The sequence below is a fragment of the Equus asinus genome, chromosome 3, assembly GCF_041296235.1.
Source record: "Equus asinus isolate D_3611 breed Donkey chromosome 3, EquAss-T2T_v2, whole genome shotgun sequence".
NCBI classification, from domain to species: Eukaryota; Metazoa; Chordata; class Mammalia; order Perissodactyla; family Equidae; genus Equus; species Equus asinus.
Genome location: NC_091792.1, coordinates 34,094,681 through 34,121,136, shown reverse-complemented (window position 1 = coordinate 34,121,136; position 26,456 = coordinate 34,094,681). Strand labels below are relative to the sequence as shown.

The following is a 26,456-nucleotide window of genomic DNA, read 5'->3' as shown; positions in this document are numbered from 1 at the left end:
AGATTTGGCGAATAGCGGGATAAATTCGAAGAACTCCATCCCACCCCCGCACGCGCGCCCCCCATTCTTTCCAGACAGAGCGCTTGCAAATCCCAGGCTGAGTCCGCCCTGGGAGCCTTAGGGCACCTTCCTCTTTGCTCTGTGTGTGTGTGTGTGTGTGTGTGTGTGTGTAGCTCTTGCTCTTTCCCTCAGTCGGTGCCTCTGTGTGTGTGTGAGTGCGTGTGTGACAGAGAGAGAGAGAGAGAGAGAGCGCGAGAGGAGAGAGCGAGAAAGAGAGAGAGAGAGCGAGCAAGAGAGCGAGCTGTGAGCTGTGCTGCCGCCGCCGCTGCCCTTTGATCCCGACATTAGTGTTAGGGGCTCGGAGACACAGAGCGCGGCCATAGACACCGCCGCACCGGCACTCATTTATTTATACCTCCCATCACACACGCGAGCATAGGACACACACACACTCACACCTATTAGATCCGTTTCCATTGAAGAATATTACGCTCGGGGACAAGCCAGGTGCACGACCAAAAATTAAAAAAAAAAAAAAAAAAGGAAAAAAGAAAGGAAAGAAAAGAAGAAAACCCCTCTTCTGGCTCCAGGAAACAAGCTTCAACCCATTGCACACACCGGAGAGAAGGGGTTTCCCCCTGCCCGCCCGCCCGCCCCCCAACTACCTCCCTGCTCCTGCCAGTGTCTGCCTCTCTGCCCCCACGGGGGTTTATTTGATCTCACATTAACCAAGGAGGAGAATGTGAGAAAAGGGGGAAAATGCCCAGGAGGAAGCAGGAGCAGCCCAAGCGCCTTCCCTCACGTAAGTCATCCCTTCTCCACCTCCTCTCGTGCCATTTTCTCGCCCTCCCTCTCCTCTTTCCCCTCCGCAGCCTCCTCCGTTGTTTTCTGCATTAGTTTAGGGTTACAGAGGTGAAACTGACAAAGACACAGCCCGGGTTACTCCTCGTTTAGGTCTATGCTGAGGCAGCCATGTTGGTGATGATCAGCCCCGTGCCCTTTCTATTCTCTCTCTCTTTTTCTTTCTTTCTCTCACCCCCCCTCTTTTTTTCCTTGAGATCGGGCTTTTTTTCCTTTTCCCTCTCCCTCCCCCTCCTCACTCCGGGTTGCTGGGGGGAGGGGGCAAGAGAAGGGAGGAGGGGAGTAGTGTGGATGCCGGGGTTTTTTTAATCGGGGAGTGGGGGGGAGGTGGGAGAGGTTGGAATCTTAAAAAAAAATTCCTTGTGGATCCGAGTGCCTGAGGGCGCGGGGGTCGGGGCGCGCGGAGGGCTGGGGGCCGTGACATGGCGTTTGGGGGTGTCGGGGCGAGAGCGCGCGGCCGCCCGCCGGGTACAGGATCCAGGGAGAGGTCCGTCTCCGGCTAAAGGTTGCGCCGGGGTTGGTCGGCCCCGGAGCCGCCGGCGGCAGCAGCGGCGGCGGCGGCGGCGGCGGCGGGAGCAGGAGGAGGCGGAGGTGGAGGAGGCGGCGGCGGAGGAGGGGAGTCGGGGGCGGGCGAGGCGGGAGCGGCCGGGGAGGGTGTGGGGGCACCGCACACAAACACACGGGTACACACGCGCCGCCGGGCGGCTGCTCCCGCGGCGCTGGGGCGAGGGGGCGCGCCGGGGCGCGGGGGCCGCGGGGCGGCCGGGCAGGGGGCGAGGCCGGGCAGCGGCGGGCGGATGTGGGGTGCGGGAGCTGCGCCGAGGCGGAGGCAGGAGGCAGGGCGGCTCGCGGCGCGCGAGGTCCCTGCAGAGCTGAGGGGAGGGAGGAGCAGGGCTCCTGGCCGCAATAAAATGCGGGGTCAGTCGGAGCAGACGGAGCCGGGCGAGACTCGGGCTCTCAGACCCCCCTCCCCGGCGAGCCTGAGCAGAGTCCAGGACTAAAGTGCATCACAGCCCTCCCCGGCTGCAGCCACGCACACCAACTGGAGACACACACCCGCCGGCACGGCCGGGTCCCCTTCCCCTCCTCCACCCGCGCCCCCGGTCCCTCTCCGCCCTCCCTCCGGCTTTTCTTTGCGAGACTCTTAACTTTTCCCCCACTCCCTCTCCAGCTCCCCTCACCCCCCCATCTTTCTTCGCTTTGAGTGTTCGGAGATGCTGCTAAAGCTAAAAGTGAAGGAGAAAGAAGCGACTAAAAATATCCCCCGGGGCCGCCCGGCTCCTTGAATGCAGGGAGGAGGGGGCAGGGGAGAAGGCGTGGGGCGGGGTGACGGAGAGGAGGGGACGCCGGAGGCGCCGGAGGGAGGGGTCGGGGGAGTCGGAGGGTCAATTTCTCTTCTCTCCCCCCGCATTGCTCCCCTCTCCCGGCGCTTTGGCGCGGCTCGGAGCCCGATCCTGCAAAACCCGGGCTGGGGGCGGGAGCGGAGCCGGAGCGCCCGCCCGCCCGGGTGTCAGGCCGACGTGGTCGGTCACCTGAAGTTCACGGAGGGTGGGGGAAGGGTTAAGGTTATGGTGTCTCGGGCTCGGGTTGTGTGTGAGCTTGTGCGTTTCCGCTGCAGACAGGCAGCGCGATCGATCTCCCCTTCGCGAAATATCCGCGGCGGTGCCTGCTCGGGGGACGCGCAAGGGGCGCGTGTTGCTCGGACCGGGCGCCCCCGCGGCTCCGTGTCACCCGGGCCGCGGCCGAAGTGGCGAGCAAGGGCACTTGCAGGCAGCCCGCTCCGCAAACATTCCTCTTTCTTTCCCCTTCCCGGTACGCAGGAGTCGACGCACAGGGCTTGGGTTGTGCTTTTTTTCCCTTCCTTTAAAAAAAAAATGCCCCTGTGCAGTCCTTTCTTCGCCTGCCCGCTAGAGGTTCTGAGGATAATATCACATATGTAATATATATGCACATAAAATCACTCGCAGGCGGCTGCGTGTGTAGGGAAATTTTGTGCGAGGAAAGAGAAGGCGGTGGAGTCGGGGAGGGCGAGTTGGGAGGCTCGGCGCTGCGATTCACAGAAAAGTCGCAGCAGTTGGTGGAAGAGTGTACGTGCACATGGCCGGCCGGCCACAGTTCCCAGCTCTTTTCGGGGGCGTGTGGGGGGGAGGGAGCGGAGGCAGGACTCCTGGGGGGGCGGGGGAGTGTCGGGGGAGGCTTGCCCTGCTCGGACAAAATGGGCTTCAGTGTTCTCTGCGAACTTGCCCTTAGATGGCAACTTTGGGAGCTGATGAGCTTGTGTGCGAAAACCAGGGCGGTGAGGTTATTTGGTCATTTTCCTTTCTTCTCTTCTCCCCCTGCTTAAAAAAAAAAAGTGTTGGCGGGGTTAGAGGGAGGGTAGGACAGGAGAAGGGATTTATCTGTTTCGGTTGTGACGGAGATGGAACGCCTTCCCTCCCGTGGTGTGTAGCGCAGTCGGGCAGCTGCAGCTTGCCCTGCTGGTGACCTTGACCCTGACCTCGTGCGACTACCCTCTCCGTCTGAGAGGAAATTCAGGCTCCATTTTAGCTCGTGTGCTTGGTGGGCCTCTTCTGCTCGCTGGTGCCTGGTGATTAAGTTATATTTTGAGAGTGGGCTCTCTCACCCTGTTCTCTAATTGAACGCTGTTATCCACTCACTTAAAAAAAAAAACACTCCTTCTTCCAGTCACATAAAGCCACTTTTACTGAAGTAAGAAGCAATTACCTTCTGGAAACACTGTAAATGTCCCTCCAGTTTTTAAAGGAAAGTCTAGTTTGTGAAGCTTTCCACTTACCTTTGCATTGAATGGATTTTTGTGGATGTGCGCTGCCTGTTTGGAGCATGGTTTGTACATGTTTAGTAAGCAATTTGCATTTGGACTAAGAGCAATTTCTGAGCAAATGGTGTGTTTTGCAGTTCAGACTCAGTAACGCAAGGCTTGCTAAGGGCTGAGTGAGTCTTGAAGAAACTTGCAGTGGTGTAGAGATGTAATAAATATTGACCTTGGTAAAATTGTTGTTAATTTATATCTAATGTAGAATATAATTGTAGTTCTAAGTCTCGGTTTCAATGCTAAATTCTTTGTTTGTTTATTTTGTGTAGGGGAAGGGGTTTTCTTTCCCTGGAGAATTGTTTTGTATAAAAGTTAAAATATAGTAAGTCTGGGGATTAGGGTTGCCCTGATAGAAGTCATCCCAGGGCTTTCAGAAGTTATATAGGGGCAGGTTTAAAATTTGATCCTCAAAGAAAGGAGTGATATGTAATTTTGGGGGCGGGGAGGGTCAGAGGAGGAATGAGATGGGGAAAATTGCTTTTGAAACCAAAGAGCCCTTCTGAATAAATCCAAAAGTGGTTTACAGCCGCTATTGATACAACGTTTTAAGAATCTAGAGAACTTGTAAACACACATTTAAGTTGATTAGAATACAAAAAAAGAAACTTAGGAAAACTGAATCTATAGAAAATTTGGAATGCTTTCCTCTTCGTCTTAGGCGCCCCCTTGCCCCTGTGCTCCCTGGTAAACCATTACTACGAATAGATGCTTTCTTTGTCTGGAATCTATTTTTCTGTTATTAAATATAATACGAGCCAAGCAGCGTGGATCTACAAAGGCCACGGTCCTCTCACTACAGCGCAGACACCAGGGAACCTGGAAGTTCCAGCCTCAAGTAGATTAGTCCTGGAAATCCAGACTAGCACTTGGTATTATCTGATACCAAGTCTGGGGTGAGCCTCAGCCCCTGGCACGGAGTCCCAGCAATTCCCCAGGCTGGGCTTCAGCCTGCTAAGGTTTCCTAGCTCCTTCTGTTCAACTAGACACCCATGGGACTGTTCAGAACTGAATTAGCTTTGGGGATGGGCGAGCCTTTAACCTGACACTACTAACCTAAGTGTTAGATTTCTAATTTAAAATTCTACACAGTCATTTCCTCCTGGGCCTCTGAAATGTGTGTGTGTATATGTGTGTGTCTGTTTCTGTTATATGGACCTATGCAGAAAAAAATTGGTATGTCCTATAGAGTTGAGGGGTGATCCTACTGGCTACAAATGAAAAAGAAGTTCTGCGTTAGCTTTTGGAGGTGACCCCCAACAAAAAGTGTTAAACCCAAACTATTTTTGCGAAGTAGTTTTAAAAATTATTACCCAAAGGAAAGCCTTTATTTCTTGGCCTAGAGTGATAATTATTATTTTGGGATTTAAATATAATTCTGCTGCTGTTGGTGGCTGTTTTACGAAAGTTCTTTCTATTTACAGGGCCCCATACCATGTTCAGAAAAAGGTCCTGGTAGTCTTTTGACTTACACCGTGTGCTTATCTTTAGTAGAATCCCAAACTGCATAGCTTAAAAAATGTTAGCCTAAGAAAGAGGGAGAGAGGGAAACTCCTATTGTGACTGTTGGCCTGGCCTGGGGTCAGCCCTTTATGAACGTTATCACTCTGGGGGTCACAAACTGAAGAGAGAAAGGGTATAGACTGGCTTTCTCTTGTGTTTGTTGCATCTGTAAATGCTTTTACCCTTGGTGCCATCAGCACTTTTAAGATTTTCTCATTAGCTTCAACTTACCTATAAACGTGTATAAGTGTAGATGCTACTATATATTTATTATTGGAAATCTGCCTAATGCCTATTCCCAAGGGGGAGCACAGAGGAAAAGTTAATAAAACAGTTGTTTTGTTATTCCAGTATTTTCATTGTTTACTCAGTTGTGGGTCAAGACCAGAATAGGTTATTGTGTTCTTCATTAACAAAACTTTAAAAATTCTCTTTTGCTTTCCAGTAAAATTGGGAAGCAAAATGACTGACAAGCAACAGCGTCTCTTATTTTAATATTTTTACGAGTCTTTATATGTCTGCTGAAAGAGAAAGGGTGGAAGATTGAACTCCTTTCCCTTCTTATTCTTATTAATTTTTTCAGTGACTAGGCAATACCTCCTGACTATGATGGGAACCACGGGGAAACGTTCTGAGTCTGAAGTAGTAAAATATTTCACTGCTCCTGTCAGCAGAGCTCATGATTCTGAGGTACCATGCAGAGGCTAGGTTGATGCTGGGCAATAATGTCTACTGTTCGCCTAAAAGAAATCCATGCATTCCTAATACAGTAAGTAGGATACACTGAGCTTTCCTGTTAAAATAAGGAAGAGAGCTCAACATCACATTCTTTCTAATCCTTCAAAATAGTTTCTAATAAAAAAATTGATTTTTAATTTATCTACATGCTGCCATCTCGCTCTGGGGATAACAAAGCTGGTGTGAGTTGGCAAGTGTCCTGCACAAAGTGTTAATAAATCCTGCTGGAGAAGTATAAATTGGACCGCTTTTGGCCACTGTTAGAGCTTGCTGTGCATTTGAGTTTGTAAGAGTCTTTGAATGGCCTCTGTTAGGAGAGTTCCAAGGGAGGTGTGGAAAATCTTTGTCTTTAGAGGCTTGTAAAATTAGATGGACAAAGGCTGCGGAGACACCCAGGGGATAGTGTCGTGCTGGTGGAGTAACCAGGCAGGCTTTTTTTCCTTGGGTCAAAATTTGGTTTAAAAGACAAGGAGTCTTATCAATGTCAAGTTGTTTTTGTAGGAAATACCGGATTCGAAATGTATGGTGCTAAACTCGTTTAGTAATCCCAGTAGCTTGGGTTCAGATGGTGTCTGGATGAATTAGTTTCAAAAAAGAGAAAAACTCATCCAGTATCACTAACCATGGTCATTGACGTACAAAGTTGTATCACTGGATTCAAAGCTGACAAGGTATGAAGGAAACGATGGTAGAGCCTAAATTGTCACAGCGTAAGAAAAGCTCCCTTGGTTTCTGGGACTGGTCAGTAATGCCACCTGTGAGAGAAGAAGGGCAGCATATCCTGGGAGTAGGTGAATATACCCTTTAGCCTTCTCCTTTGAAGTTGTCTTTTCTCTCCTCTATTCTTCCTTTTTAAATATCTGCTGGAGTGTTAGCATAGGAGGACAGAAAAACAAACACAACAGGCTGGAGCTGGTTTCTCCATTCTGTGATGGATTAGTAATTTTCTATAATTTAATCAGACTGATCGCAGAACAAGATAATGAGAGTGTGACCTACAAAACAGGACTTTTGGGGGCGTTAAAGGTTTTCTAGTACAAGGTTTTACAAGACCATGGGCTTTGTGGTGAAGGAATAGATTTTGAGTTTTTTTCTTATTGGAAAGAAATCCAGACCAGGCCTAGTTATGGTAAGATGTGAGTTCTTTATTTGTTTTGTTTTTATCAAATTTCATTACTATTTGGGCTTGGTTAAGGTACTCTGGAATCACATTTTAGAGATGCAGATTGTAAATGAAGATGCTATGTCCTATTTCTGATGGACTCTTTCCTCTTGCCTCCTTTGCTAGGTGTAGCTCAGTAATTCATACCATGTAGGGCCAAGTGTACAAAATACTTTATGGTTCATGGTAGCTGAAATGTCTTCTGTCATATTTTATAAGAAACTAATGTGCAAAGCGCAGACCTTAAAAATAGCTGAGAGTACTTGACGGGCTGAAGTTTCTAGTCGTTTTTCCTCTTCTGTTTGGGAGCAAGTTTTGTATTTCTATCCGCTGTCTGTAAATTACATTTTTATGATATCAGAGAATAGTGTATGACTAGGTACTGAAGCGGGGGCCTCTCAGATGACTCTCAGCTTTCCCCAAGGACCCACCTTGGGATAGAATTGCTCTAGTTACAAGGTAGTTTCATAAATTAAAATCAGACTTTGGCTTGATACCGATCTTTAGCTGCATGGGTGCATATTGCTGTTTATTTTATAGGAGTCGGCGTTGCTGCGTATACGTACAGGCACACGCACACAGGCTGTGCTGTAGCTGATTTTATAAAATGTACAGTGATCCACGCCCACGGTCTGAGGTCAGCATGTGGCCTTTAGCAACTCTGCTTTTCACGGACTGACCCAGGGTTATGTTAAATGCAGCAGATTCTGTGTGCCTAAAAAGGATATTGTTTCCAGCCATCCATTCCCTTCTTATTAAAAACCGCTTCCACCCCTGAAGTTCTGTCTCTGGAGTTCTTAAATGACTACGGCTTAGGTACTCTTTGCTTCTGTTTTTAAGAAAATCCAGTTCAGCCAAGTTCTGTCTACCAGCAAGGAAGCAATGCATGGACCTTCTCTGAGGCTTGGGCCTAAAAAAGCAGACCCTAGAATAATTTCTCTCTCTCTTGTAATTTCTACATGGGTCAGAAAAGTGGTTCAACCCCATTAGAAGTGTGACGTGAAGGAAAAAAGACACGGAGTGAGAGAGAAATGTGCATCTCAGAGTGAGTTGTTTTGAGTGCTCTGAAGAAGTTGGCCTTCAAAGGGGACTGGAGAAGGCCGGGGGAAATGATCTTTGAGATGATTGATCAGCAGCATTCTGCTTATCTGATCTTTGGAAACAAGCTACTGTACTTGTGGAGGGTGATAGATTTTTCTGAAGTTAGTGCTAGGGCTAGTGTCTTTGGTTGTCTGGTGGTGTATTTTAAACAGGTTTTTTTTTTTTGTTTTGTAATGAGAGGGAGAAAATATTGTGTGACTTTGCCCGCTTTTCACTATGTCTACTGTATATGGTGTGACTGAAAAAAACCCCAGAGAATGCACATGTTTCTTATGTTCATAGTGTAATGGTCGAGTGTTGAGATTCTGGCATCAGGCTGTTAAGATCCTAGCTCTGCCACTAACCAGCTGTGTGACCTTGGGCAAATGACTTAACTTCCCTGACCTCCGGTTTCCTCATCTTTCAGTAGTGATAATAGTTCCTGTATCATAGGGTTATTGTAAGGATTAATTGAATACGTATATAAATAGCAATATTATATACACACACAAAACCATGCCTGATGAGTACCTGCTGCATAGAAAGAGCTCAAGAAGTATTACCTATTATTGAGTATATGAAATACTTTTCCATTTGCTTAGATTATGATCAGACTACAGGCATTTCTGACCTGGAACTTTTTGGTGATTTGTGTGTTTGTATTTTTTTTAATTTTCCATATATCCCATTAGAGTGGTGAGTAATAATACAATATGGTAAAATTCCTTTATGAGGCAGTTGTAATAGGGCTTGTCTAATACTTGTTTCATAGGCCAACAGTATTACATTAGGCTTTTACTATAGAAACAAGTTCCTCTGTGTATATGATTTGACCTGAATTATATCTAAATTGTGTAATAATTATATGAATTATAACTGGGTTTTACTGTAAAGCGAGGATAGTAAATCCAGGTTCACAGACTTATAGTGAGATTCAAATGAGAGAATAGGTGTTTAATAAATGTTTATTTATTCATTTATTCAACAGTCAGTCCACTGATAAAATTACCCAGGGGAAATTTATATTGAGTTTTTCATGTGGTATCAGGTAATAGTTCAAATTTTGCACAGAAAGAAGGAAAGGCAGGGTCTGCTGTTTATAATTGCAAGAGAACACATTAAATGAGTTGTAAATGAAGGAGTGAGGTGTGTGTGTGTGTGTGTGTGTGTGTTGTGTGTGTAATAGATAATATCAGAGGTCCCAAGCTAGTGGCCTACTGATGTGTTTTGCCCCATACAATATGTTTAAAAACTTGAGACAACATTTGGAAATGGGCAGTTTCACATAAAAATCCAAATTTCCAGCTTCTTTTGAAAACTTGGAAGAGCTAGCAGCACTGGGCCCACCTCCCCACATGGCAGCAATCTGCTGTAGTCGGTGGCGGCTGTCTCCCTTCCCCGGGCATGTGCTCGTCAGTCTGCCACAGTTCCTACTACTTAGCCACCATGTCACTGTCTGCATGTACACGTGCCCACCTCCCTCATGTACCTTACCTCCCGGCCCCTGCAGCCATTTGGATCACAAACTGTTGTACATTCCCCAACATTCTGTGATCTCTTAATTCATCACTGAGGCTAAAGTATTGTGAACCACATCCTGTGGCAGTATCGAGAAGCATCCTAGGGTGGGAATTAAGATCCTAACACCAGATGCATAAGTTCCATCTTGGCTGCACCACATTTTAGCCCTGACCTTGGCAAGTTACTGCAGTTCTCTGCCTGTTTTCTCATCTGTAAAATGGGGGAGCGTTGGAGGTTCTATGGGAACTGAGTGATGAGTTCATACATTTAGATATTTACCCTCGTGTCTGGCACGTAGTATGTGTACAATAAATGTTGGCCACATTAATACATGTGATGTGTGAATTCATTTCAACTAAGGGTCTCAGTAGGATTGCTTTAACTGTGCTATGTAATCAAAGACAACTACCACTCCCTATCGGTTTATGATCACCATCAGCCAACCCAGTGGTTCTCAACCCCAACTGCACATTAGAATTACCCGGGAGATTTTAAAAATGAAAACACCCCCAGAGATTTAAATTTGGTGTCCCAGAGTGGGGTCTGTACATGGACATTCTTAAAAAGCTCCCTGAGTGATCTGAATGGATGGCCAGGGTTTGAGGACCCCGAACTTATGAGACCTCCCACTCTGGGTTGATGCCATTTCTGCCAGAAATAAAGACGTGTGAGGTTGAGCCTGGGCAGCTTATTGACTATAGTTTGTTAGACTCTTAAAACCCTAAAAATAGCTCATGGACCTGAGTAACTAACTCCAGCTCCTCCAGGTTGGAAGCTAGAGGCTCAAGGAAGGACCTGGACTAGGCAGGAGATACAGACTCCAGTCTAATATGTCACCTTCTTCCAACTTGAACACTAGGGTTTCTCATTAGCTTTGTGACCTTGGGCAAGTCACCTAACCTCTCTGAGCTTATGCCATCTTGTAAAATGGATAATAGTACATTAACCACAACTTCTGTTTATGTGATGCTTTATTGTTCACAAGACATTTTCACTGATACCATCTGCCCGTGAGGCAGAGAAGGAAGGACTCCTTCTATCACGAATTGGAAAGAAGTGGAAACTGAGCCACGGAGAAGAAGAAACTAGCTCGGGGTCACTAGTGTAAGCGCTACAAGGGCTGGACCATCTGTGGGCCTCTTGAGGCCCATAGCATCTCTGAGATCTGTGAAATCAATCTTCATGGGGTCCCACAATGTGAAAGACATACCTTTGCCACCTTCACCTCCTCTCAGAGATCCTCAACTATAGGAGGAGCCCTCAGGTGGTGATGGAGTGTGTTGCTCTGTGATTCCTGAAAACTCATGCTATCAATATTTATTTCCTCAAAGATTTATTTTGACCTTAGACTAAGCAGAGGGTAATAGAATAGAGTCACGTGCAGTAAGACTTTCTGGGGTCTGAGTTACATGCTCCGTGTGGAGAACACTGCCTTCTTGTAATGGTCTAGAATTGTGAGTTGTTTTCTAATCTGTTGTTATTTGACCCTACTTGTTAACCCAACAATCCTTTCTAGAGCATGAAACACAGCTGTATTTGGGAGGAAACAAAGTGTGGGATACCATGTGCTTCAGGAAATATTCCTAAAATGTGCTGTATGAATTCTCGCTTCTAGAGGAAAGCAAACCTCAAATAATAACTTATTGGGTTTTAATCTGACCTTAAGAAAGAGTGACATCAAATTATAGTGAGGTGACATTTATAGGAAGAAAGAAATTTCATAATCTAGAAGTAGGGTTTCGGTTGGCTAGACTACTAGATCATCATTGTTAAAGAGAAATACTCTCTCACTCATGGCTATTCGAATCTTGTTGATGGGTGTACAAAAGAAATGGAAAAAGTACAAGTATTTTATTTGTTTATTTGTTGGTAAGGAAGATTGTCCTTGAGCTAACATCTGTTGCCAATCTTCCTCTTTTTGCTTGAGGAAGATTGTCCCTGAGCTAACGTCTGTGCCAGTCTCCCTCTATTTTGTATGTGGGACACTGCCACAGCATAGCTTGATGAGCAGTGTGTAGGTCCGCACCAAGGATCTGAACCCATGAACCCCGGGCCATTGAAGTGGCGTGTGCAAACTTACCTACTATGCCACCAGGCCGACCCCACAAGTATTTTAAGTATGACTTAAGCGAACTGTATAAGGCTGGAACCATAGAAATCGCAGATATTAATTCTGTTTATTTATTTTTTAAAAATCTATCTTGGCTTTTAATGACAAAAGTAGTGCATACTTAGTGTAAATAATTAAAGCTATGTAGAAATGTTTAAAGTAAAATGAAAGTCCCCTTTCTCAACTTCCACCCCCAGAGATAATCACTGTTAATCAATAAGCAACATTTAAAATTCAGCCTTCATTTGAAAAATGGTGGCATTTCGGCAGAGTTGGCTGAATTAATTTAAGTACTGAATTCAGAACAAAGGTGGCAACATTGGCCTTGTGAACTGATTAGATCACATCTGCAATATTGAATCCCAGACTGGCTGCCCCAAATTAAAGGGGGAAATTGCTATACTGCTCACCCGGAGGGAGACAACTAGAATGTTGTAGGCTCTTGAAATCATCCTATGAAGAATTAATTATTGAGGCCATTGAGAGTGCTTAATTTGAAGTTAAGAGTAAGGGTGGATGAAAATCAGGCATGGTAACTACATTCAAATACATGAGGTTCTGTCAAGTGAAAAAGGGAGTAGACTTACTTTGAAGTGTCATTCATTCTAAATTCTCAGTTTGTGTCTGATAACTGATACTTGATTCATTCCTTCATTCACTCAAGCAGCAGTAACTGAGTGCTTCTGCTGGAGATTAGGGATCTATGGAACTGAATAGATCATGGTCCCTGCTCTGAAGGAGTTGGGAGCCAAGGGAGTGGAGAAAGAGATGGAAACAAGTAATTAAAATTCAGCTTGAAAAGTATTTTCATGGATTTATGAAATAATGAGCTGAAAACAGAGACTAGGACCAATAGGGTAGACGTTATAGGGAAGACAACTTTGTTTTCTTAAGATAAGGGCCTGTTGAACAAATAAAACTGTCCAAAAATGAAACGGAAGATTTAGTGTTTACCAAGAGCTGGTTCAACCACCTGTTAGGGGTGATTTTCTATGGACTTTAAATAATGAAGGGTGGGATGGGGAGGAGAAATGTTGAGCTCTAAAATCGTTCAATATTATGAAAAAGAGTTTTATAAAATAGATGCTGCTTTGCTTGGTTTCTATTATAAAATGGGAAATGTGCTCCTACAGAGGGAAAACATCTTTCAGTATACTAAATTGAAAGCCTTTTGGGAATAAAGGTATATGTCAGCACTCTTGTTGTCACATTAGAGCCATGAGGATTTGAGGTCCCTACTTGGTGCTCATTCATTATGAAAAAGCTGTAAGCATTTACCTGGCTTATAGAAGTTGTACAGAATGTAGTCTCTGCTGACACTTCTTTCAAATGTTGACATAAAACAGTCATGGAAGATAAGTACAAATCAATATGCTAACAAGTGTGAGACAATATAATATGAATTAGATGTGTAAATGTTTGAGGAAACGTGGAGTAAGAGTGATGGGTCAAAGATTCTTGGAGAGGAGTGACATTTAAAGCATCCTCAAGAAAGTGATGGATTTAGATTTTGTGAAGAAAGGAGAGAATATTTCAAGCAGAAGAAATGGCATTACCCAAAAGAGGTTGAAATAAACCAAAAGTATGTGGGAGACACTAAGAGAAGAAACTTTATTGAACCAGAGGGACCATATTGGTGATGTAAGGATGGGAGGTAGGAAAAATATAGTAGGAGCTGTGTCAGATGATAGAGAGATTCTGATTGCTAAATTTAGTGGTTTGGATACAACACACAAATCAACTCTGAAATGTGGTAGTTTCTTCACTGTGATAAAAATGGAGATGGAAAATGATGGCCTGAAGGAAGAAATAGACTTTGTAAGTAGGCATGGCTGTTGAAAAGCCGAACTAGGATGGATGATAGTAGATATGAAAGGTGTCTGAGAAGGAGACCTGCTCTGGTGATGGGCTTCTCTGGGGCCAGTGCTGCAGACTCTCAGCCAGGACTTGCCCTCTATGCCCCTAGCCCCTTCCTCACCTCTTTGGTTCTTGAATAATCGGCAAGGAAAGCTCTAATGCAGTGCCTCCATTTGAAGGTCATAAAGTTTGTGCTACTTACAAAATATAATATATTTAACATTTATACATACATAATGAAGTGTAATGGTAAAACCAACATCTGTAAACCTACCACCCAATCTAACAAATTTCCATACTAACAAACCTCTCCTGCTACCTCTTCCCCTAAGGGTTCCCATTATCCTAAATTTTCTGTTTAACGTTTCCCTTGCTTTTTCTCAATAGCTTTACCATAGTTTTGCTTATCTTTGGGATTTTTAAAAGTGGTAGCATACAGCATGCATTCTGCACCTTGCTCTTTCACTCAACTGCTGTCTTCCTGAGATTTCTCCATGTGGATGCATGTAGCTGTGGTACATTCATTTCACTATCGCTAGTATTATACCATAGAAGCATACCACATGGATGTGTGGTTTGTTTCCACTTTTTGCTGTTACGAACAGTGCTGCTATGAATGTGCATGTACATATCACTTTGGCCTGAGTCTAAATTTCTCTAAGATGCTGGTTCTCAAATATTTTGGTCTCAGGACCACCTAAAAGTTATTGAGGACTCCAAAGAGCTTTTGTGTATATACATTGTATCTATCTCTGTCTATCCTATTAGTAATTAAAACTGAGAAATTAAATATTTTTATTGTCAAAAGCGATTATAAACCATTGTATGTTAACTGTAAATAGCATATTTTTATGAAAAATACCTTTCCCCCAAAAAAAATTAAGTGAGAAGAATGGCATCATTTTATATTTTTGCAAATGTCTTTAACCTCTGGCTTAATAGAAAAAGCTGGATTCCCATATCTGCTGCTGCATGCAATCAGTCACAACATGTTGTTTTGGATGGAGTATATGAAGAAAACCTAGCTTCACACAGATATGTAATAGCCTTTTCAGGTAATTACTGGTATTCTTTGATACTACGCCAAGACTCAAAAAGAGGTAGCTTCTTAAATGTTAGTTATAATGTGGAGTCTGAAACTGTTTCAGTGAACTTTTTGTTTTCTGTTATATTAAAATCTTCTGGTCTGTCATGCATTGGTCATTTGGAAAATATTGGTTCACTGAATTATGTAGATCTGCGAAATGTTGACACATTTCATTATACAGTATAAAAAATTATTAATATCAATACCAATCTTATTTGAAAAGTCTATATTGGGAAGCTGTCAAGTTCACAGTGTAGGATATGAATTTTCCAAAATTTTAATTCTTGTTTGAAAGCTGGAATTTTATCATTGGCCACAAATACTATCAGTTTCTTCCTAAAGTGTCAGCCTTCATTCATTTCCAAAAAATAGTCTGCCAAATACCCAAATTTGTATAACCATAGTTTGTCAGTTATTCTTTCAATTAAAAATGATGTTCCATGAAAAAAAGTGGCTAGTTCAGCTCCCAAACCAGTCACACATGTCCTTTTCCTTGAGACAGCCATCACGTTTCAGTGATGGCAGAAGGGGTTTATGCAAACGTTTCATTACGTATAATATAATATGAAAAGTATGCTTAGCCAAGGGTCAGTCTTTAATAAAATTAAAAATTTTTACTGCTGCTTCATCAAATGCATTCCCAAGTGAAACTGGCAGGGTTATTTTATTTGTTTGTGTGTGTGCGTGCGCGCATGTGCACATGCGTTTGTTTTTACGGTGAGTATGTGATGGTAAAGAAGACAATGATTTGGTGCCACCACCTTGATTCAAGCTAAGGTGCCAGCATTTCACCCACCGTTGCTTTTGTATCATTGGTGCAAATGTTAACAGAGTAAAAAGGGCAAATAACATCTTAGTGTTATTATGAAAACAGTTTTGATCTTGAGAATTCCTGAAATGATGTCAGAGACCCCTCGGGGTCCACAGGCCACACTTTGAGAACCACTACTCAAAGGTGTCTCCATAGGAATGGAAATGCTGAGTCTCCGTGTTTGTGTTTCTTGAGCTTTACTTGGTAATGTTATAATGTAGCACTTTGTGAACATTTTCATTGAAGAACCCAAAAGGCAGAGAACTCTGAAGACAGAGAACCCTTGTCTCACAAGGGTTCTCAGTTTCTGTGAGATTTCTTTGAAGTATCTTTGAAGTCTCTTGTTCTATATGCAAGTTTGGATGAAAATACACATTTTACTCTACAATATACATTTGTTTTAAAATAAAAGTAATGTTTTAAATAAACCCAGCAGTTAAATTACTGTTCTTCCCAACAAATATGTATGTGACTTTGTTGGTCTGTAAAGATGCTCCATGTTGATCCTAAGACTTCCTGGTACCCCTGTTAGAGAAGGACAGCTCCAGTGGGTACCTCAGGTCTAGCATGATTTATCTTGGAGAGTGCACACTTGCATACAAGAGATGGCTAAGGTTTTCAGGCTTGGGGAACTAGGAGTATTTGTTGGTCTTCTTGTGTTCTCTTGCTGGGTTGCTATCCTCACCATTCATTAACCCACTCTCCCAAGAGAGAGACCTGGGGGTAATCCTAGCTGCCATCCTCTTCCTTTCCTCCTATGTGGAATTGATCACTCAGTCTTGTTAATTCTACTTCCAGAATATCTCTAGAATTTATCATGCTCAATCCCTGCCACTGCTTTAGTTTATGCTCTTATTTTCTCCCATGAGAATTGACATCTGTCTTTTGGGCCAACCCCAGTGGCCTAGTGGTTAAGTTCTGTGTGCTCTGCTTCAGCAACTTGGATTCTGTTCCTGGGTGCGGACCTCACCACTCATGTGTCAGTGGCCATGCTGTGGCAGCGGCTCACATACAAAAAGAGGAAGACTGGCAGCAGGTGTTAGCTCAGAGTGAATCTTCCTTAGTAAAAAAAATAAAATAAAGTAAAAAATTGACATCTTTTCTTGACTCATCCTTATCTCCTTTTTTTCCTACCGTAGGCTCTAAAATCCAGTCTTCACAGTGCTGCCACAGTAGACTTTCTAAAACACTCATGTAATCCAGAGAGTTCTTGTTTAGGATCTTTTAGGCATTCCCTAAAAGGATAAAGTTTGCTATTCTTAGCAAAGCATAGAAGATACTTCATCATCCAAGCCCCCTTTCCTGTGTCCTCCTCTACGGCCTTTGTTTCATTCATATTGAATTATCTGTCTTGCAAACCACCATGCTTATATCTCCTTACCTTGTCATATTCTCTTCTCTGTTTCTGCAATGTCTTCAGCCCATCTAATTTCCCTGATCACCTTCTATTTATCCGTCAACACTCAGTTCTCTGAGAGGCCGTTCCTGCTTTCTCTCCTCTCCTACCACTGTCCCACTTGCTGGGCAGAATTAAGCATAGTCTCCCGTGGTTCCTATAGGTCTATCATAATACCTCCTGTACTACATTGTAATTGCTTATTGTCTATCTCCTTATTGACTATGAGCTTCTGAAGGACATGGGCTTTTTTTTTTTTTTTTTGGTGAGGAAAATTAGTCTTGAGCTAACATCTGTTGCCGATCTTCCTCTTTTTTGCTTGAGGAACATTGTCTCTGAGCTAACATCCATGCCAATCTTCCTCTATTTTATATGTGGGACACTGCCACAGCATGGCTTGATGGGCAGTGTGCAGGTCCATGCCTGGGATTCGAACCCACAAGCCCTGGGCTGCTGAAGCAGAGCACACGAACTTAACCACTATGCCACCCAGCTGGCCCTGGACATGGACTATTTCTTATTCATTTTTGTACATTCTTGTACATAACGGTACCCGTTAGATAGCAGATGGTCAGTAAATATTGTTGAATAAATAAATGCAAGGAGAAGTTAGGAACACGTCACAGAATCCAAGAGATGGGAGGTGTTCGATAAACGTTGTTGAATGAATGAATGAATTTAAGAGTGGGTCACAGAATCAAAGGTCATTGGGGGTTGAAAGGTTGTTAGAGAACATCTCCTGCTGTCTTCTCTCAAAAATGAGAGAACGGTTTGCCTAAATTGTACAACTGGGCTGGTTAGGAGGTGATGAACAGTGCCACGGATGTTCCCATGGATGGGGCCTAGAGAGGACTGGAGAAAGTCATGTGCTTCCGGAGGAGACTTGCGGAGAGGATCAGAGGCCATGGCCAACACCACAGGGGGATACCACAGTCTAAGTGCAAGGGAGAACTTTTGTGGTTGGAAGTCTGTGGCACATTCCAGACTAGAGAGATTCCCCTCAGCTATTGGCTGTTGTGCGCTCTCTCTGTCCTCAAACTGTGCCAAGACTGTAAGATTTTCCTGATGACTGGGCATATTCTGCATCTGGATTCCATGGTCATAACAACCAGAAGTTTCCTGTCCTCTTTGGTTGAGGTGATTATGATATAGAGCTGGGTAGCAATATCAACAATTTTGAGGTAAGCTCTATTATTTAAAATACAGTCTTCTTTCATCTGAGATTTTTAGGTGCCTAGGAGGGAGGGAAAGGGGAAACTGTTATTCACGAAGTGCTAATCCTGTGCCAGGTCCTTTACTTCCATAATTCAGATTTACCTTCACAGTAACCCTGTGAAATTGCAGTATTAGTATCGCATAAATGAGAGGATGGGTTTGTAGAAATCAGGGGTTGTAGGAGGAAGCAAGGCAGGATTCGAGGGGGAAGGTCTGGTGCCAAGGCTTGTGCCCTTTTTGTTTTGCCATGCTGCTTCCTGTTCTCGAAATGGTGTTTTGCTATGTGAAGCTTATTGTGGCCTTATTTTATCAATGTGGTAAATTCTTGAAGTTGCATATATTTTATGTACTTAAAAAGAGGAGAGTCTGTAGTTTTCTAGTTTATGTCTAGTCTCTGCTTTGCAGTTTACAAATGCTTTGCCATCTCTGCAGGACTATGCAGTAGCGAGAGGGAGCAGATGTTATTATCCCACTTTACAGAGCAGGCATCCACGTAGTGGGGGGGCAGAGTGTTCTACATCTGTTTGGTTCATCCCTGTATTCCTAACACCCAGTCTCTGGGTTAGTATTTAGTAGGTGCTCCAGTTTTTGTTAAATAAACGTCAGGAGTTAATGTATTTGGTAAGCTTCAAGTGCAGACTGGAACCCAGGTCTTCGGGTCTCAGCTCAGTGCTCCTGCCATGGCTATACCATCCTGCTTTTCCCAGAGCACTAAGCAGGGAGATGCAAGAAGGAACTCTCTCTCATTAGCATGCATGGGACTTGAGAACCCTCTGATGTGGCTATCTTGTGGTTTTCCACAAATCTGAATAAGTACAAGTGACCCCTGAGCATGCGATCTGTCTTGCTTTTGTTTCTCTTCCTTTAAATACTGCAATATAGGTTATTAAATCATTACCTATCTACCTGACAGTTCCCAATAAAATGACTGGAAAAGGATCAATGATCCAATAATGGATTTATAGAGGATAGCACCAAGAGGATCCCTGAGATCATCTAATACTGTGTTTTTCAAAACTAAAAAAAAAAAAAAAGATTAGTGGAACCCCTGTCTTTATGGAGACTCCAATAAAAAGACAGGATCAAAGCCGGGCTGTGCTGGTTAGGTGTGTGCTAAGGTGGGCGATAGGGATGGTCCAGAGAGTCCCGCCCTTCCTGGAGTCCTAGGATTCCTTGAGATGTGGTTTATACATCACTGACCTATTCTAACCCCTCATTCTATAGATGAAGAAACTGAGGCAGGAAGGTGCTTGGTGACTCTCACAAGTGGCTGGATTAAGATGATGATGAAACTTGTCGCTATTTGTCTGAATTTCCAATATTATTTTAAAGCACCATTCTGCTTTGATTATAAAGAAAAAAATACCTGCTTTTTAGAACAGGAGTGAGCAAGGTATGGCCTGTTTCTGTGAAGCCCCTTGAGCTAAGAATGGTTTTTACATTTTTAAACCATTGTTAAAAAAAAGAAGCAACAGGGGCCAGCCCATTGGTGTAGTGGTTGGTTAAGTTTGTGCACTCTGCTTCAGCAGCCTGGGCTTCACAGGTTTGGATCCCAGGTGCAGACCTACACACTGCTCAACAAACCATGCTGTGGCAGCGTCCCACATACAAAATGGAGGGAGATTGGCACAGATGTTAGCTCAGAGACAATCTTCCTCAAGCGAAAAAAAGAGGAAGATTGGCAAGTGATGTTAGCTCAGGGCCAATCTTCCTCACCAAAACAACAACAGCAAAAACCCCACAACAGCAACAACAAAAAACAAAGAAAATGGGACAGAGACTGTTTGTGCCCCACAAAGCCTAAAATACTTACCATCCTGCCGTTCACAGAAAATGATTGCCGACCCTGCTTTCCAGGATTCACTGCTGCTGCTATTAACGTGGAAATAGCAAAAGAATTTGGCTTTCTCTAAATAACTTCAAAAAGTGTAGATTTAAAACAAAGCCGGATTAGTTGAGCATATTTACATCAAAGAGTTTTTCAGACTTGTATTTCTCAAATGAACTTTAAATTGCCCAGTCCATTTTCATCCTCCTTTTCGAATACCGGTTTTTGGTGGAGGATAAGCTGGTTAACTAAGTTCTTATAATACATGAGGAGACATTGCAGCTAGGGAGCTGCAGACAGTTCTAAGTTTTATAAGAAAAAAAAGTGGTGTGCTTATTCAAATATAGAATTAGGGCATTTTGCAGACCCCCAAAAGGTGGAAAACAAGAGGAACTGATGTATGAATAATCTAAGAGGGCACACCTGGGAAATGGCGTGGTTGCTTTGGGACTGTACGTAGATACGCGTGCCAGGTGGAGTTTTTTTTTTTTTTTTTTTGGAGCAGTTACCTTGAGGTTGAGCCTTCAGCTGAAGCAGCAGTAGAGGATATTCCTTAACCTCATCCTTACCACTTGATGCATTTCCAGAAGCATCCAAGCTTTGGTGGAAAGTGGAATGAATGTTTTCCCTTGGAGCATCCCTCATGGTGACAGACAAGTAGAAAACAGCGCCAGGTTTCTTTCAGGTGAAAGAGCTGACAAAGCTTTCTCAGTGAAACCCCAAGTGGCATGCCTGAGGAAAGCCCAAGAAGAAAGGAAGTCACCCCTGGGATTCTTCCAAGAGAATTACATGGACTCCGAGTTGTGAAGGGGAAGTTCACCTAGCTACAGGGTATCCTGGCCCCTGGAATTGCCCTAGTTTGTTCGTTGGTGGTGGTTTTGTAGTTTTCATTGTCTTTTGGCCTCCCATCATTGGCTTTTTATGTGTGGGTCTGAAGGTGGGCAGGGAAAGTAAAAGGAGACAATGAATAAGAAAACATTTGATCACTTGATAGCAGCCCTGGCAGAAAGCCTGGCCGGAGTAAAGGTTAAAATTGTTGGCCTAAATCAGTGTTTGAAGTTAACTTTGAGTTAGGTTGTCCTTGTAATCGGTGTCCTGTGGTGTCATGGATTCTTGTGCATAACTAAAAAAAAAAAAAACTATCCTCACACAAGTCCATAGCATCACTATCGTTTTGTGAGTATATGGGGGCTGGGAGCTGCTTTCTCTGTAGCTTTTGTTTTCTATGTACTTAAGCACTAAATAAAAAGCAATTTCATCTCCTCTCCCCTGCTAACTCTCTTATCCCCCAAGGCCCTTTTCTTTCTGGATAGACATATATTTTTAGTAAATAAAGGACTTACTGTGTGAAATTTTCCTTTGGCAGGAAGAATGATGATGACCATAATATGTTTCACGACAAGATGCACGATGTCAATGCTTGATAAATGTGCCCACGAAGAAATGTATCATTTTATGTATAAGCTAAGATTTCAATAAGTAGCCATTTATCTCTCTATAGAGTGCTGTTCTTAGACTACAGAGTGCATTATTATGTTATTAGGGCTTTTTTTTGTTGTTAAGTTCTTTTTTGATCTATTAAGAATTTCCTGGCGATTTCAGTAGTTTGGTAATTTATCGTTCATCTTCTAACAGGTATTGGTAATGTCGGGATGAAAACATTTATACAAGAGGAAGTAAAAGTCAAGGAAGCAGATAATCGACCGATTTATCAGCCTTAGCAGACTATTTTTCTGATAACGCCATGGTAGCCATGGTAAATTTACTTGTGATTGCTTGAGGGGACAAATTCTATATGCTTTTTGTAACATGGAGGTGCACAAGAGGGTGAAGGAGCAAGTAATCAATCCGTGGACTAACCAGTACTCGTTTGGTCTCTAGATAGGCCCAAAGGCCAGTGGATTCCTGCTATATTTTGAATTATCCCTTTCTTAGGAATTTGCTACAGCATATGGTGATGAGTATATTTTTTTGTTTGGAGTTTTCTAAGTAGCTGTAGTAATAGAAGTCTCATCTTGCTTAATTTCTTTCTCAAAATCTTTTATTTGAAAGAAATTCGGCTAAAGTTTAGAGATAGGCAAAAGTAACCTATTAGTCTGCTCATAGTTCTTCCAGCCTCGGAGGACTTCACACTGAGCGGAAGTGGTGTCAGTTTTGTGTAATGATACCCAGCTTGTACAAAAACGACAATACTAACTGAGGCTACGGTGTAGAATCCAGAGGTGAACAATGCAGAAAAAAATGTCGGGCCTTCATTCAAACTTAAGGATATTAGTTTTCTGGAGCTGCTGTAACAAATTACCACAAATTGGATGGTTTAAATAATAGAAATTTATTGTCTCACTGTTCTGGGGTCCAGAAGGCCAAGATCAAGGTATGGGCAGGGCCATGCTCCCTCTGAAGACCCTATGGAAGGATCTATTCCAGGCCTCTCTCCTTGCTTCTCGTGGTTCCTTGGCCTGTGGCCGCATGACTCCAGTCTTCATGTGGTGGTGTTCCTGTGTGCATCTGTCTCTGTGTCTAAATTTCCCCTTTTTATAAGGACATCAGTCATATTGGATTAAGGACCACTCTAATGACCTTATCTTAACTTGATCACCTGCCAAGACCCTATTTCCAAATAAGGCCAGATTCACACACAGGTTCTAGCGATTGGACTTGACCATCTTTTGGGGGGACACAATTCAATCCACATGCTAGGTTTTCATCCTTAGTTTGCACACGGTTTTAATAAGCCAGTTGATTGTTATCTCAACTATGGCAGACAAAAAGCCACACATTTAGAAGGAAGAGGCATAAGAGAGCAAAAAGGAATTCAAAAGAACTATTAAAGTAGGAATAGTAACTTAAAATACACAAATGCTTGGGGACGGGCAAGCTGCTGAAAAGTCTTAGCTTCTGAGACACATTATATGGTACAAATATAATTATCATGTTTTACACATCATGTATGAGTGTGTATACATTTTTAAATCCCATCGAAATAAAATTTAATAATGTTGACTACTTGAAGGTACTTTGGTACTTTTTGGTTACCTAAAAGATTACTTTTTTGCTGAGCGACTCATGTTGTCAGATGTCCTGATGATTTGGGTTTGAGCCTGACTTTGTCACTCACTAATGTGTATATTGGGTAAGCCATTAACCTTTTGGAAGCTGGGTTTCCCGATCTGTAAAATGAAGGGAGTACAGTCTACTACATAAAATTATTAGGAGGATCAAATTTGCCGATGAATATTAAAAGAGCTAATATAGTATCAGGCATATTTTCAGTGCTTTATGCATGATTGTTCTTCATTGGTTATTGGGTTACTGGATGATTATTGGGAGCCTGGTGTGTTCCAGGCTTTGTCCTAGAGTTCATGGGCATGCCGTGATTTAGTAGTAGAAGCAGTAGCCTTTGGAGTGGGACATCTGAGCTCAAGTCCTGTCAGTCTGTGAATCAACCTTGGGTAAGTCCTGGCCCTCTCTAGACCTCTGCCTAGAGACTGGCCATGTGGACGAGATCTCCAAGGCCTTTCCATCTCTAAAAGAATTCAAAATTCAAACTCAACAAATAGAGCTCTTGATATCCTGCAGGCCCATGTGCAATCCTGGAAAGTGACCCTCCGTGCTTTAGCCTTTCCCCCAGAAGTGGGGGTGAAGATGAGACTAGTACTGTGTTTTCAGATAGTGTTAGTAGTAACAATGACAGCTATCCCTTATTGAGCACTTGACACTGTGCTAGGTACTTTTCATACGTTCTGGCTTCTCCAAATAGGGTACATGTTTCTCCAAAGCAGGTGGGCATCCAGAGAAATATGGTACACCCTCCCGGAGAATAAATTTTCCTGAATGGTTTGTGAGACACACCCCATATTATTAAGTAAGGACAATCACAGCTATAGTATAGAGTGTTAAGCTAAAACTCAAAGAAATCTGAGGCTTCCTGAGGGTGAGCTTCAGCTTCAGTCCCAAGTCCCATTCTAAGTGCTGAGGAAACAGCAGCAAAGAAAACAAAGTCCTCTCTCACGCAGTTTCTATTCTAATAAACAGTGAGGTTTGTTTATTTGTTTATTTACTTGGGGTCACATTGGTTTATCAAATTATATGCATTTCAAGTGTACATCTTTATATTTCAGCTGCTGTAGAGACTGCATTGGGTTCCCCACCGAAAGTCTAGTGTCCGTCTCTCACCATACATATGTTCCCCTTTACCCCTTTCACCTTGCCCTCAACTCCCTTCCCGTCTGGTAACCACCAGTCTGTTCTCCGTATCTATGTGTCTGTTTATCTTCCACATATAAGTGAAATCATATTATATTTGTCTCTCTCTGTCTGACTTATTTCACTTAGCATAATACCCTCAAGGTCCATCCATGTTGTTGCAAATGGCAAGATTTCATCTTTTTTATGGCCAAGAAGTACCCCATTGTATGTATATATACCATATCTTTTTTTATCCATTCCTGTGCCCCAGTGAGCACTTGGGTTGCTTCCAAGTCTTAGCTATTGTGATAATGCTGCAATGAAGATAGGGGTACATGTATCTCTTCGAATTAGCGTTTTCATATTCTTTGGATAAATACCCAGAACTGGAACAGCTGGATCATATGGTAGTTCTATTTTTAATTTTTTGAGGAATCGCCATACTGTTTTCCATAGTAGGTGTACCAATTTACATTCCCAACCGCAGTGGACAAGGGTTCCCTTTTCTCCACATCATCTCCAACACTTGTTATGTCTTGTCTTTTTAGCCATTCTGAAGGGTGTGAGGTGATATTTGCATTTCCCTAATAATTAGTGATGTTGAATATCTTTTCATTTGCCTCTTGGCCATCTGTATATCTTCCTTGGAAAAATGTCTGTTCAGATCTTCTGCCCATTTTTTAACTGAGTTGTTTGGTTTTTTTGTTGTTGAGTTGTATGAGTTCTTTATATATTTTGGATATTAACCGCTTACCAGATACATGATTTGCAAATATCTTCTCCCAATGGGTAGGTTGTCTTTTCGTTTTATTGATGGTTTGCCTTGCTGTGCAGAAGCTTTTTAGTTTGATATAATCCCATTTATTTATTCTTTCTTTTTAAATAGTTATGTTTGAGGTGAGACCTAAGGAAATAAGGGGCTCAACCATATCACTATTTTGGGGAAAAGAAAGATTTCAGGCAAAGGGAATAGCCAGTGCAAAGGCCCTGAGGCAGGAACCTACCCTTTAGCAAGGCAGAGCAGTAGGAGATAAGGTCAGAGGGATATAGATTATGTAAGGCCTTGAGGTCAGGGTGAGGGTTGTGGATTTTATTCTGAGGAACATGAGAAGCCATCTTGGATGCTTTAGGGATGGGAGTGGTGGAATCTGCCACAATATTTTTAAAAGCTTACTCTGGCTGCTGGCTGAGAATAGTGGGGCAAGAATTAGAAGTAAGGAGGCCAGTTGGAGGGCTCCTGCCATAGTCCAGGCTAGGAACGGCAGTGCTATTTATGAGGGTGGTCGTGGTGAAAATGGTGAAAAGCAGCAAAATTTAGGAAGTGTGTTAAAGTATACAGAACCTGCAAATGAATTAGATGAGAGATATGAAAGAAGGAAGAGTCTGGCTTTGGGGTTTTGGCTTAAGCAATTGTAGGTATGGATGAATCGCCATTTATGTTGAGATGGGCAGTTTGATGGAGGAGCCTGGGTAGTTCCCCGGTCACTGGAAGATCTGGCAACTTTATCTGAGAATCCTGAAACTGGCTTAGATGCTGTTTGGAGCTCCCTTTGAAGATAAGGAGTGATGTGTTAATTTGTGTCACCTTTGTTTTGTTCATGGACATGTACAATAATAATTTGAAAATATTGCTGTGTGCAAAATGCTCATCTTGACTCAGGAGCCCTCCCTGCTAGCTCAGTCTGCGTATTCTTCTCCTCCCCAGACTTCCTCTCATTTCCCCCTGCCCTCATGGCACCTTTTCCCCAGCTGGACTGGTGACAGAAATCTGGTTGTCTTCTTCACCCTGGCAGTTTTAAAGAACTAGCAGTTCTTAAATTTTCTTCCTGGCCACGCTGACTGCCGTTGGGTGCCCCAGGCGTCAATGTTCCGATAACTGTGATCTCTGAGGCTTTGTCCCACAGAGCCGATCGAGGGCCTGTGCGTTTAACTCAGACTGAGCCCTGAATCCCCGACAGGTCTCAGTTTCAGGCAGAACTGGTGTGGGGGATGTACTAAGACTTTCAGGCTACAAAGGAACAATTTAAAAATTGGCAGGTAAAACTGGCCTGCATGAGGATATGTTTTATGCTTAAAATCATAAAATTGGTTCAGAATGGCCTGACGTGCAGCATACTAAACCTTTATTAAACATTATAGAGGTCATTGCTTTTGTCTTCCTAGTGCCTCTTCCCTCTCCTTTCTTCTGTGACCCACATTGAGCCAATTGTAGAGCCCGCCCTCTGGCTTCAGTGATAGGTCCAGGGAGGGAAACATGACCTCCCACAGG

The 26,456-nt window shown here is 43.2% G+C and overlaps 1 protein-coding gene across 11 annotated transcripts in view; it reads left to right on the top strand.

Moving 5' to 3' along the window:
* Positions 1 to 217: 217 nt before the first annotated feature.
* Positions 218 to 26,456, top strand: part of ZNF827 (zinc finger protein 827) — a 163,537-nt gene continuing 137,298 nt past the window's right edge. For 5 of the 11 annotated variants that reach the window (XM_070504841.1, XM_070504845.1, XM_070504844.1 and 2 more), the window contains exon 1: positions 3,053 to 3,157. In XM_070504841.1, coding sequence (XP_070360942.1) covers positions 3,112 to 3,157 — 46 coding nt within the window. In that variant the 5' untranslated portion in view covers positions 3,053 to 3,111. Of the gene's footprint in view, positions 803 to 3,051; positions 3,158 to 26,456 lie in introns of those variants that run through there. The other 6 variants (XM_044767168.2, XM_044767172.2, XM_044767171.2 and 3 more) reach the window with 3 other exon arrangements.